This window comes from Narcine bancroftii, chromosome 14 (assembly GCF_036971445.1).
Source record: "Narcine bancroftii isolate sNarBan1 chromosome 14, sNarBan1.hap1, whole genome shotgun sequence".
In the NCBI taxonomy this organism is placed as follows: domain Eukaryota; kingdom Metazoa; phylum Chordata; class Chondrichthyes; order Torpediniformes; family Narcinidae; genus Narcine; species Narcine bancroftii.
This window is the reverse complement of record NC_091482.1, coordinates 70,404,831-70,418,915: the sequence shown is the minus strand read 5'-3', so window position 1 is coordinate 70,418,915 and position 14,085 is coordinate 70,404,831. Positions and strand designations below refer to the sequence as shown.

Here is a 14,085-nt window from a genome sequence, read left to right as displayed (position 1 = left end):
TTTGTTCTCGCTCAGACAAGAAATTCAGTTAAGTACTGAAGGTTGTGACGATTTTAGGAAGTGAGAACTCTCAGGGAGATATAATCCACTTCTCTCTATGATTCCTGACAGGCTTAATGATTGGCTGTTAAAAAAATTAAAAATGAAGAAATGGATCGTGTTCCCCATTAGCAGGGTTATTCTGCGTACTTAGCCAGAGGACAGAATGATGATATTGATACTGCTATTGGTCTTTTTTGGGTGAGATTTATGTAGATGAGCAGCAGTATTTTTGGCTATTCTTAAAATGTCATTTTATTTCTTGTGTCTTTCCAGATATGAATATGATCTGATCATGAATGCTGACATCAACACAAACCTTCACCACCAATGGTTCTACTTTGAGATCAGTGGCATGAGAGCTGGAATCCCATATCGATTCAACGTTATTAACTGTGAAAAGACAAACAGCCAGTTCAACTATGGTGAGGAATCAAAGACATCGTAGAATTCTAGGGCCATTGGAATAGACCTCCCTAAAATCTCCTAACACCCTGTGTCATCCAAGATGAATGATCCCATCTTCTCTAATCTCGCTTTGGAGCTGAAATCCCAAATGCCTGTTCCACATGGATATCTTGTGTTAAACCACATGTGCACAGAATGCTGCAAGCCTTCAATTCAGGTCTATTTGGATGAATGAACGAAAGAGTAAAATAAGGAATTGAGAGTAAAGGTGGCATCTTTGAACCTGGGGAAACTATAATTTAGTAAATCTTTTTCACTCTACTGCCTTCATGCCCCTAATTAGACAGTCTCCTCTGAGAGTAAGACATAGCTTTGGTAAACATCACAGTCTTGAACTGCTCTTTCCTGGACTTTTAAAAGCAGATGTATATGGAATATTGTGAAGGAAAATGTGTTCCACCAACAGGGCATTGTGATCTTGTGAATCTGTAGTTTGAAGGAACATCAGGCTGGCACAGATCTCACAAATTGATCATTGCACAATGCAAAGATGTCACATATTTTCTTAAGGCTATTTGACCCATAAAATCAATGCTGCTTCTTAGCATAGTCCCATCAATTCCATTCCTCTATTTATTTACAGTGTAACCTTTTCTCTCTCACATAACCATCAAATCCTCCAGTTCTAACCCTAGCCCTATTCCTAGTCCACGTCCTAACTCTAACCCCCAACCCCTAATCCAAGCTACCTGCTCACATTGGCTTGATTTCACAATAGTCAATTAACCTGCCAACAGTTTGTTTGGGGGTGCGAGGAAACCAGAGCAGGGTAAGAGACTCAGGAATCACAGGGAAAATGTGAAAACTCCCATCCAAGGCAGAAGATGCTGACCTGGTAACTGGAGCTGGGAGGTGCAGCACTACCCATTGTACATCTGAGTCAACCTCACTAAAATTATTGGGAAGTGATACCATGACATGTTGTAAACATAGCCCCCCACAGCAGAATCCCTTTGTGCTCTCCTTCCATCTTAAAAGCCCAAGGTTGTCTTCCTGCCTTAGGATGCTATGATGCTATGTAAATATTACTATAGTGTTAAGCATTCACTAAGGAGTCGAAAGAAACTTGGGTGAGACTATTAAAATATTATTTGTATCTTGAAAAGATTGCCCTTGTCTATTCCAAGCCATTTGTGAAATAGCTCGGAAGAGCCATTACCACCTCCAGCTATTGTTCTCCTGCTTCATGCCTTAATGAGACTTGCCCTCTGCACCACTGAAAGCCAGAACACAATGTCCATTTGAGCTACATACGGCCCTTAGCGATTTTTGTAGCCCAGCCAATTTATAAAATGTTGTCGGTTAATTGAAACATCAAAGGGACATCCATATAATTGCAGGCTCACATATATACATTTTGATTTGAAGCTTTCTTGGACAAATTGAAAATATGCAGCTTGTTCTCCTGCGACCTTGTGTTCTTTGGCTTTAGGGACATATCATCCATAGATTACCTTCCCCATAGCTTTCTAATTCCATTTTCACTATAAGCCTTGTATTTTGATTCATGTTTCTGCAAGTGTAATAGTTCCATGGAATCTAGTTCAATATGAATGATTATGATAAATATTTATACACCGTAACAACAAGACACTTACACACCATCACATTCCTATAAATAAAACACGATGTTGATCTGTGTATTGCATTCAGTGTGCTTTCAGACAGTTCATGGTTTCATATTTCACACTGAGTCAGACTGCATGGCAGTTTCATAATTTAGCAGCTTGAGGGCATTTTAAATGTATATTCATATAATTCAACTGGTATGGACAATTACACAGTTTAAATGTTGAATCAGATTTAACATCATTTCACATTACTTGTACAGTAAAACCCATGGTATCTGGCACCTATGGGGATTGGCAGATGCCAGATAAGTTGATTTTTCGGTTGCTTGAGATTTACTCTTACAATGCGTAACTCGTACACCTCCATTAAGAATAAACAGTTTAAAAGACAAAAAATACTAGACTGTACTTACACTGAATAAACTTCACTTACTTTAATATATGAACCTTAAAACATTTTACTTCATTTTCAGTCACATTCTTTGAAAATGTTTAACCATCGCTGCATCTGCAGGTTCCTCCCCCACCACGGAGCTGCCCAAAAGAAAAACAATAACATTGTAGATAATTAACCCTCCTCCTCCCAATTTTACAGATAAAGCCTCTGACTGGGGTGACTTTTACTAAGCAGGGATAAGGAAATATTTTAAGAGAACAACCCCAGTGGTGAGTGGCATCAACCAGCTCTTCAACCTGGGCAACCCCCATTGCTGTTTCACACAACTTTATTCAAACAGCTGCTACGAGCATAGCATGACCAAGGCCCTCCCTCCTCTGGCTGAATATTTGCTCCCATCTTCGCCAAAGGTTTTTGTGTTACTTCAGAGAACATTTACAGTTAAAATATTAAATCTTTTATTTTACCTATTATTTTATTCTTATTTAATTTTAAAAATCATTTATTTTCCTCAGGTTTTTTTTTTGCCAGGTGCTTGAGGCTTTCAGTTGCTTGAATCCCAGATACCAGATACTGTAGTTTTAAAGGGCTTCATAGATATTGTTGTTCATGACAATTATTGTTGTACAGTAATAAACTATTTAATTCCAAAATTCTCTATAAAATAAGATGTTTCAACAATGATATGATTTCACAACAAGCTATAGAGTGTTATCAGGATTGAATTTACTCACATGAAGAAGGGATACTGAATATATTGCTAAATTTTGGGAAGATATTTACAGAAGTGTTGCCAATGGCTCCAGGTATTAACACAAATTGAAAATCTAATCCGATAGCACTTGCGTTTGGCGGTAGCTTGATGTGTTGTCATCCGTGTTAAAGAGAGTCAGGGAGTTTCGCAAAACATGAGTTCACAAAATGTGACAGGGCAATTAAAAAAAAAAATTACTAATTTCAGGGGATGTGATTACCTCTGCCTGGGCTCACATTTCTGATTCCCTAGGAGAGGCTTGCTGAGCCAGTTCAGAGGACATCTCTGTGGGTCTGAGGTCATAATTAAGTCCCAGTAGGAAAGACTTACTTGCCCAGATTAGTGAACCAGAAAAAGTACTATAGTGACCTAAACTACTGCTAAAATAAACATTTCTATTCAAATTGAAATTTGGACATACAATGTGCCTGTGCCGCTCAATTCCACCAAATTGACCTACAATCTCCAGTACAGTTTGAAGGTTGGAAGAAAACCGGAGCACCTGGAGGAAACCCATGCAGACATGGGTAGAATATACAGACTCCTTACACAGAGCATTGGATTTGAACTCTGATCACTGGCGCTGTAACAGCATTGCACTAACCATGCCACCCTATTGTTTAGCTTTTGAACTAAACAAATTTAAATTTCCCAGCTAGGTTTCAAACTCAAATCTCCACATCAATAATCCAGAACCCTGGGTATCATTCAAAAAACTATTTATCATACAACAGTGTATAATATTTTGTAAGAAAGATCTATGAGGGATTTCACTTTTGGTTCTAAAGGATAAACTTTATTTTGCACATTATCATCGATAGTGAAAAAGATAATAAGCATCAACTCTTTAAACTTCGTGCTGGATGCAAAGAGCCATTGAGTGTGGAAGGCATCTTGGTTGTCATAACTTATAGCAGCATTACCAAGCAAGCAAGGGAGTTCTGGATTCATGTGTGGCAGGATATCAGAGAAAGTTCAGATTATATTGACAAATATAGTAAAAACACATGGTAAATGCTGGAGGATCTCAGCCAGTCTTGCAGCGTCCATAGGAGGTAAAGATATATTATTGATGTTTCGGACATGAGCCCTTCTTCAACTTGCAAGCAAAAAGCAGGCAGGTGCCTCAATAAAGACTGGGAGAGAATAGGGGATGAATGGGAGGGGGAGGAGTCCAGACCAACAAACAAAAGGTGTTAATTGGATCTCATATGAGGAGAGGTGAGAATTGATTTTGACTTGTGAAAGGAGACAAAAAAGGTAGAGCTAGAAAAAAGGAGATGGGGTTTTAACAAACCAGAGATAGAGGGAGGGGGCTTAACAAACGAGAGAAGTCGATGTTAATGCCATCTTTCTTCCATCATAGAAGATGATGTGTAATTCCTCCAAGTTACAGGTGGTCTTAGTCTGGAAGTACATGAGACCATGGACAGGCATGTCAGCAAGGGATTGTGATGGGGAATTGAAATTGGTGGCCTCTGGGAAATCCATGCTATTGCAGCAGGCAGAGCTGAGGTGCTCAATGAAGTGATCACCCAGTCTCTCTGATGTTGAGGAGACCAGAACGGGAACACTAGAAGCAGTAGCTGACCCCTGCAGGTCCGTTCTATGGATGCTGTGAGACCGCCTGAGTTCCTCCAGCATTTACTGAGTGTTTTTACTACAATCACAGTATCTGCAGTCTTCCATGTTTCACTCCATGAAAAATGTAGGATTCTGTAAGGAAAGATAACTTTTTAAGTAAGTAATTCTAGTCTACTGAAGAAATGTAGAGTGATAAGATATAATTCTCTTCTAATAGATGACTTACATTTTAAAAAACTCATTGCAGGAATGCAACCGGTGATGTATTCAGTCCATGAAGCATTGTGTGGAAGAGCTCATTGGGTTCGTGTGGGTTCTGATATCTACTATTACAAGTATGTTTCCCTCTTTTGATACCTATGAAATTTGGGTCAAATATAAGATAAAAAAGAAAGCTTTGTGTCTTTGTAGGTAAAAGCTGGGCTGGTAAATATTGGGTGATTGGTATTACAAAGAATGGTCTGACCTTGATATTGACTTTAACCCCAACTTCAGTAGTTTAAGAAAAATCTAGTAAGAAAATAGGTTTGGTGACATTGAAGGCTTTTTGTCACCATAGCGTTAATTCCTACCTTGATCACTTTATGAACATTGCTCATTCAATGATCACAACTCACTTTCTTGTCCTTTGTCACAGATCATAAATTTAAGCACAGAAAGTATTCATTTCAGTGCATTGTTACTTGTGGCTTAATTCGTTACCTCCAAGTTTGATCCCTTTTCTTTTTTCTGAATGTATTCTACCGTTTCTGTCATGCTCTTTATAACAGTATATTTCACGGTCAGTATCGTGGTAACAGTTTCTTTTCCTGGATGTTTGTTCTTTGACCATTCCTTTATAAGCCTTGCATCATCTGTGCAGGGACAGAGCAGTATTTCTGGGTGCCCATACATTTTGCCATGAAGGTGACCACTTTGCCCTGTTTTATTTCAAGTTTTCTGGGTTGCTGAATGATGATGTGCGTTGGCCCAGATATCCTAAATGAAGGTGTTTTCCGGAATGTATCACACTTGTGGACTACTGCAGACAACTGTGGCAATATTTGGGGTATGAATTAACCTGAATCATACAGCTATCTCAGTGAAAGAAGCATTCTTCTTAATTTGACTGCAGTGGGGATGAACATAACAGGGAGATCTGTTGGGTCTTGATGACTATGCATTTGTCAACATGCCAGTTCCATCCTGAAATGATTTCTGCCTTCTTTAGCTGAGCTCCTGAAGAGTCAACCCAGTGATGAAGCTGTAGCAAATCAATGGACCTGTCAATCAATTTTGAAAGTTTTAGTTCTGCTACCCTGTCTCCCATGGTCATCTCAGTAGGATCTTCCGACAGTGCAAAACATTTCATGATGCTTGAAAATATGCGTTGTAAATCTCTTCTGACAGTAAATTGTTGTCATCATTTAAGACAACTCTGTTCCCATCATACTAGTAAAAATTAACACTTAACTTTTCCCTTTGCTCTTAATTGTCATTTCCTTTCAACTGTTCATTCTTTATCAAGCATAATGCCTTTCCACTTAGTTTGAACCTGGGCCTTTGAAATATTCTTAATGAAGGACAAAGGGCTTTGAAAAATCCAAGAAAATAACTTCATTAATTTTATCTATCAAATCCGTATGAAGTTTGTAATTTTTTTCCTGTAATTGCTTGGATTTCCTTTGGATACTTGGGTTTCCCAAAGTGGAGCTGATTGGTAAATTGGTGACTGTAAGTTTCAACCCCCACCACCCCCTGTGAAGGTGGTTGGAAGGGAAGCTGTGAAATGTTGAAGAGCTTGTGAGAGAGAATGGGTTACGGGGAAATAAGGTGGGGAATGGGATTGATGGGATTTCAGCATTGCGGTTAGCGCAACGCTTTTATCGTGTCAGTGGCCCAGGCTTGAATCTGCTGTTTGTAAGGAATTTGTATGTTCTCCTCGTGTCCGTATGGATTTGTTCTGGGTTCTCCAGTTTCCTTCCATGTTCCACATTGGTTAGTAATGTTCACATGGGTGTATTTGGGCAATGCGGCTCGTAGGCTGGAACGACGTGTTATCCTGCTATGCTTCTAACTTAAAGTTGGCCCAAAAATCTGCTTCTTATATTAACAGGCTTAAAAAAAAACTAAGAGGGAAAAGACCATGTAATTTCTGAATTTTAATGCAAAAGTATCAGAATGAAGCTAGAGAACTGGTGAGATGGAATGAAAACATTTTACTGTGGATAATGCAGGGAAATTGTTAGGATCACTGTGTAAACTGACTAATATTCACTGGTGATTTTCAGAAAGTCTTTAATGACACAGAAAATAATACCCCATGACAAAATTACATCCATTGCATCTTGAAAGTTTCATCTGCAAGATGTACTTTTGGTTGAAAAGCCCTTTTAAAGTGTTATTATGATCAGCTCTTTACTTAGCCCTTTTGCAAGATCAATTTTCATATTCTTTTAAATATTCTCAATCATATTTTCCTGGAAAGAAAATATATTGTTCTGAAAAACAATAGTTCATGAAATGATCCACATCGCTCCTCAAATTTTAAGATAACTCATGGAGGGGGAAAATGGCTATAAATGCTGGGAATTGGAACTAAAAAGAGTAATGTTGGAAACACTCAGTAGTCAGAAAGCATCCATGAAGACAGAAACCGTCTTTGTGTTTAGATGGTTGACCTTTCATCAGAGATCCAACCTGTTTTAAGTTGCAGAGCAGTGAAGAGGTGAAGGAAATAAAGGGAAAGTCTGTGCGCAAGGGAAACAAACAACCACACAATCTGCTGGAGGAACTTAGCAGGTTGTGCTGCATCAATGGGAGGAGAAAATCAATCTTCTCAAGCTCCAGGCTACAACATTCACCATTCTTTTTCTCCCACTGATGCGGCAAGACCCGCTGAGTCTCTCTGGCAGATTGTGCGTTGCTCCAGCTTTCAACAACTGCATTTACCCCATTTCTCCTGGAGACTGAGTAAGACTGAACATCAAGAGTTAAGGTGATGATAAGGGCAAAATAAAAAAGACCCAGTGCTAGATTTCTTTATTTTTTTAAATGGGAATTTTTCTGTTAATCCAGTAATTAATTTATTATCAAGACCCTTCTGCAGTGCAAACATGAAACAAGACTACACATTGCTGGTCAGAAATCCACACGAGCCTAGAATTGCTGTGAACACACTGATGTCTTTGCAATATGTCAGAGAAGAAAACCAGTCACAATTAATAGCCACAACACAGCAAGGAAACTGTGAAGACCCCAAAATATCATTATTGGTATGAATGGATTATTTGAAAAATGTATCGTTATGTCCATTGATGGAGGCAACATATCCTCATGTTCCAAATAATTCTGTAAGTGCAAGAGAGTTTCATTTTTTGAGCAAGTATCCTTGGATAGTACAATAATATCCCCAATATCCCATATTTATGGGGATTGGTAGATGGTGGATAAGTGGATTTTCTGGTTGCTTGAGACTGTGCGTTGCGTGATTGGCAAACTAACGCGAGGCACACCAATTTTAAGCTTCCATGTTTTTACCTATTTTTGCGTGAGGCTGCCTGTTGCCTGAATTTCAAATAACAGGAATTTCACTGTATTAATGGAAGTGACGCCATAGTCGCATCTGCGATTTCTTCCTGCAACTCCCATGCCCGATCGTCCGCACTGCTGCAGTGTTCTGGTGCAGGCAGTAAATATTTTATTTTTCCACAAATTGTCTAGATCAGAATAAGTAATAAAACCAATGTCCTTCATGTTTCCTCAGATGAGTTACATTCACCCAGGTCTGATTATTCCAACCCTGAGAGTTCCCAACTGGAAGGAAGGTAGCAAGGAGACCAGAGAGGGCTGCAACCCCACTTGATGGGAAATCAATAGCAGCACCAAAGATGCACCAGGCAGGGTCCATATTACACACTGGGGCTACCAGAAGTATAGACGCTATCCCTTCAATAGCTCGCAGAGCCTTGAGGCAATGGATGCCTGTTTCATTTCACCAAGGACAATGTTCAGGCTGGAAGCCCCAAGATGCAAATGGACCTGGGAAATATGCAGAATTTATATATTAATTTATAAAAATGGTACATCAAGTGTGCATTTCAGTTTGAAATGCTATCAATATTATTTCTGAATTTGTGTAATGCTCCAAAACGAAAGATAGTGACAGAAAGACAATAGTCTGTCAAAACCAGAGAGCCTGTATGGTCTTAAATAACCCAATTTTAATTATTGAACTACAAATAGAGGGATCAAGTTTAAGTTTATTGTCATCTGATTGTACATTAACAACCTGATGAAACAACACGTCTCCAAACAATAGTGTACACACACAGACACACAGTTCACTTACACACAAATGACACATATATGTAGCAATCCAAAATAAATATAATAATTTATGAGGTTCTGGGATTATCTCTTCCCCGATGGGAGCCGCTAAAAGGTGCTGTGTGCAGGGTGGAAGGGGTCCTTAATGATTTTGCACGCCCTCTTCAGACAACAATCCCGGTAGATCACGTCGATGGAGGAGGGTGGGGGTTGGCAGGGGAGAAAGAATCCAGTCTGATTATTCAGCCATTGTTTCTTTGCTTAAGTCTGTCCTTTGGATTCCAAAAGTGAAAATAGATATGGGCCCAGAAATTGTTGTTGGCTGAAGTGGCACATTAAATTGTGACATAGGGGCTACTTCATATGTGAAAATACAAAATGCTGGAGAAACTCAGCAGGACGAAGAGTGTCCTTTCTGTAACAAAGGTAAAAATAACATATCTGAAGTTTCGGGCTTAAGCCCTTCATCAAGGCTACGTGATATGTGTCCCATAGTGTAGGCCTGCTCCTGATGTTCACTCAAAGTTCTTCATTTGTTTTGCAGCAGGGAGGTATGTAAATTTTCGTGTCGAGCAACCCAGGGAGGTTTCAGGTGAAGGCATTTTCAACTAGCGGTGACAATCAAAATGTTTTTTGGGCATTAGATGGGAATGGTGTAGAGTATGACATTTGGCTGTCGTGATCATTTGTTGTAGTTTGACAAGGAATGGTTTGTAATTGGGTTATGGGGTTCAGAGTTGCAGGCAGGACTTGGAGATAACCATGGTGAGTTTTTGCTTTAGAGGACTGGCTCCAATGTGCTGTTTGGGAGGTCCTAATCAAGTTTTAGCAAAGCAAATCTCAAATAGATCGTGCAGGCCTTCTTCTGGGTGAGTGCTGGGCCATCCATGAGCCATAGATGAAGAGTCACAGGGTTAGCATCCAGGCATCATATTCCACAGTATCTGCAATTTTATTTGAAGTTGAATGAGCTGGAAGAAAAATTACAATCATATTTTACTTCATATTTACATTCATCAAAATACTTGTATTGGATAATGCACATCAACAATGTGCTACAATGCCCCCTGTTTGGGGACACTGTAACGTTAGGTCCCAAATAGTCTTCTTTTTTTCTTTGGCTTGGCTTCGCGGACGAAGATTTATGGAGGGGGTAAAAAGTCCACGTCAGCTGCAGGCTCGTTTGTGGCTGACAAGTCCGATGCGGGACAGGCAGACACGATTGCAGCGGTTGCAGGGGAAAATTTGTTGGTTGGGGTTGGGTGTTGGGTTTTTCCTCCTTTGCCTTTTGTCAGTGAGGTGGGCTCTGCGGTCTTCTTCAAAGGAGGTTGCTGCCCGCCAAACTGTGAGGTGCCAAGATGCACGGTTGGAGGCGTTATCAGCCCACTGGCGGTGGTCAATGTGGCAGGCACCAAGAGATTTCTTTAGGCAGTCCTTGTACCTTTTCTTTGGTGCACCTCTGTCACGGTGGCCAGAGGAGAGCTCGCCATATAACACGATCTTGGGAAGGCGATGGTCCTCCATTCTGGAGACGTGACCCATCCAGCGCAGCTGGATCTTCAGCAGCGTGGACTTGATGCTGTCGACCTCTGCCATCTTGAGTACCAGTAAACCAGGCAAGAGGCCAGACTCTCTCCTCACACTCTACTGGAATGTCAACAATTCATCTGCATCTAAGCGCAGCTAAACTCAGGAAAGGTCTGGGCAAACAGCGGCAATGTGAGAGGGGTGAGACCTAATTCTTCAGGATAACTTGCATAAACTATGCCAGTTTTCAATCCCATTTCATATAGAATGAAAACCTTTCATGTTTTGCCTGTGGTTCACTCATCTGTAACCCGAACTATTTCTGGAATTTTGACCTCTCCAATAGACTGAGTGGCTCAGAGATTATAGTGCAAAACTGAGGCTGCTACCATTATCAACAGAGAAACTATTTCTTTTCCATATGTTTAATTTTCATTCTTTTCCAATTTGTCCATGAAGCAAAATTGATGTAATGCAGTGGGGTATCCATAGCACAAATTGCCTTGTATTACATTATTTGAGAATTTTTTTTGGATGACAGAAAATGTTCTCTTTATCGATTGCTAGGTGGTGTGCTCATTTTTTTCTGTTTTACAGTATTATGCCTCTGGATTATAGCAGCGCCTGTTGGGATTGTGATTTTTTTTGAACTAGAGTCATCCACAATTTTAATTTATGAATTAAATTTGAGTGAAGATCATTTATTCCCTCCCAATAATTGGAATCCATACACCTACCCAGTGTCGGGGTTTGATTTCCCAGTGGAATTGTGTTAACCAAGCACCAGAGATACAATTGAGTAGTAACAGACCCAGATGAAGCATAAAGCCTGGATTTCCCACACATTGTTAACCTGAGTTAAATTACTGGCAATTGCTTTCTTCAGTATAGCTACTGTATGCCATTGGATTTTGAATGATCACATAGCAAGATGAATATTGACTCAGTAACAAAATATACAAGCCACTTTCTTAAATCCTAAGAGACAAAAACCCCATGAGTTGGATAGATGTGTTTAATTACTGGGTATGCTCTGAACATGGATGTAGGATGACAACACGATGTTTTGACTTCACAATTGATTACTAGATAAACGTTGCATGTGTAGTAATCCTTCATATTTGTTTCATGGAGTACTAACCTATTCATAGAACAATACAGCACATTACAGGCCCTTTGGCCCTCGATGTTGTGCTAACCCGTATATTCCTTCCTAAAATAAGTATTAAACCTTCCCTTCCCTATAACCCTCTATTTTTCCTTCATCCATGTGTCTCTCTAAGAGTCTCTTAAATGCCCCTATTGTTTCATTTAATTTCTTTCTTCTTCTTTGGCTTGGCTTCGCGGTCGAAGATTTATGGAGGGGTATGTCTACGTCTGCTGCAGGCTCATTGGTGACTGACAAGTCCGATGCGGGACAGGCAGGCACGGTTGCAGCGGTTGCAAGGGAAAATTGGTGGGTTGGGGTTGGGTGTTGGGTTTTCCCTCCTTTGTCTTTTGTCAGTGAGGTGGGCTCTGCGGTCTTCTTCAAAGGAGGTTGCTGCCCGCCGAACTGTGAGGCGCCAAGATGCACGGTTGGAGGCGAAATCCGCCAACGGTGGTGGTCAATGGGGCAGGCACCAAGAGATTTCTTGAAGCAGTCCTTGTACCTCTTCTTTGGTGCACCTCTGTCTCGGTGGCCAGTGGAGAGCTTGCCAAATAACACGATCTTGGGAAGGCGATGGTCCTCCATTCTGGAGACGTGACCCATCCAGCGCAGTTGGGTCTTCAGCAGCGTGGATTCGATGCTTGCGGATTCTGCCAGCTCGAGTACTTCGATGTTGGTGATGAAGTCATTCCAATGAATGTTGAGGATGGAGCGGAGACAGCGCTGATGGAAGCGTTCTAGGAGCCGTGGGTGATGCCAGTAGTGGAACCATGAATCGGAGCCGAACAGGAGCGTGGGTATGACAACGGCTCTGTACACGCTGATCTTTGTGTGTTTCTTCAGGTGATTGTTTTTCCAGACTCTTTTGTGTAGACTTCCAAAGGCGCTATTTGCCTTGGCAAGTCTGTTGTCTATCTCGTTGTCGATCCTTGCATCCGATGAAATGGTGCAGCCAAGATAGGTAAACTGGTTGACCGTTTTGAGTTTTGTGTGCCCGATGGAGATGTGGGGGGGCTGGTAGTCATGGTGGGGAGCTGGCTGATGGAGGATCTCAGTTTTCTTCAGGCTGACTTCCAGGCCAAACATTTTGGCAGTTTCCGCAAAACAGGACGTCATGCGCTGGAGAGCTGGCTCTGAATGGGCAACTAAAGTGGCATCGTCTGCAAAGAGTAGTTCACGGACAAGTTGCTCTTGTGTCTTGGTGTGAGCTTGCAGGCGCCTCAGATTGAAGAGACTGCCATCCGTGCGGTACCAGATGTAAACACCGTCTTCATTGTTGAGGTCTTTCATGGCTTGTTTCAGCATCATGCTAAAGAAGATAGTAAAGAGGGTTGGTGCGAGGACGCAGCCTTGCTTCACGCCGTTGTCAATGGAGAAGGGTTCGGAGAGCTCATTTCTGCATCTGACCCGACCTTGTTGGTTTTCGTGCAATTGGATAACCATGTTGAGGAACTTGGGGGGGCATCCGAGGCACTCTAGTATTTGCCAGAGCCCTTTCCTGCTCACGGAGTCAAAGGCTTTAGTGAGGTCAACAAAGGTGATGTAGAGTCCTTTGTTTTGATATCTGCACTATTTTTGGAGCTGTCTGAGGGCAAAGACGATGTCAATAGTTCCTCTGTTTGCGCCAAAGCCGCACTGTGATTCTGGGGGAACATTTTCGGCGACTCTAGGTATTATTCTATTTAGGAGAATCCTAGTGATGATTTTGCTTGCAATGGAGAGCAGCGTGATTCCCCTGTAGTTTGAGCAGTCTGATTTCTCGCCTTTGTTTTTGCATCACGAAGGTCCTGAGGCAGCTTTCCTTGGTCCCAGCAGAGCTTGGAAAACTCATGCAGTTTGGCATGCAGAGTTTTGCCGCCAGCCTTCCAGACCTCTGGGGGGATTCCATCCATACCTGCTGCTTTGCCACTTTTCAGTTGTTCAATTGCCTTATATGTCTCTTCCCGGGTAAGGACCTCATCCAGCTCTAGCCTCAAGGATTGTTGAGGGAGCTGGAGCAGGGCGGATTCTTGCACTGAGCAGTTGGCACTGAAAAAGGATTGGAAGTGTTCTGACCATCAATTGAGGATGGAGATCTTGTCGCTGAGGAGGACTTCACCGTCTAAGCTGTGCAGAGGGCTTTGGACTTGGGGTGAGGGGCCGTAAACAGCCTTTAGTGTCTCGTAAAAACCCCTGAAGTCGCCAATGTTGGAGCTAAGCTGGGTTCGTTTGGCGAGGCTAGTCATTTTGGATCTCCCGGAGTTTGCACTGAAGATGGCTGCACGCGAGACAGAAGCCTAGTTTTTTTCTC

At 41.4% G+C, this 14,085-nt stretch overlaps 1 protein-coding gene across 11 annotated transcripts in view; it reads left to right on the top strand.

Moving 5' to 3' along the window:
- LOC138749973 (cytosolic carboxypeptidase 4) overlaps positions 1–14,085 on the top strand; it is a 257,666-nt gene that overhangs the window by 112,651 nt on the left and 130,930 nt on the right. For all 11 annotated transcript variants that reach the window (XR_011348981.1, XM_069912088.1, XM_069912087.1 and 8 more), the window contains 2 exons: positions 316–464; positions 5,061–5,148. Coding sequence is in view for 10 of the 11 variants with exons in the window: in XM_069912088.1 (XP_069768189.1) it covers positions 316–464; positions 5,061–5,148 (237 nt within the window). In the remaining variant the exon portion in view is untranslated. The remainder of the gene's footprint in view (positions 1–315; positions 465–5,060; positions 5,149–14,085) is intronic.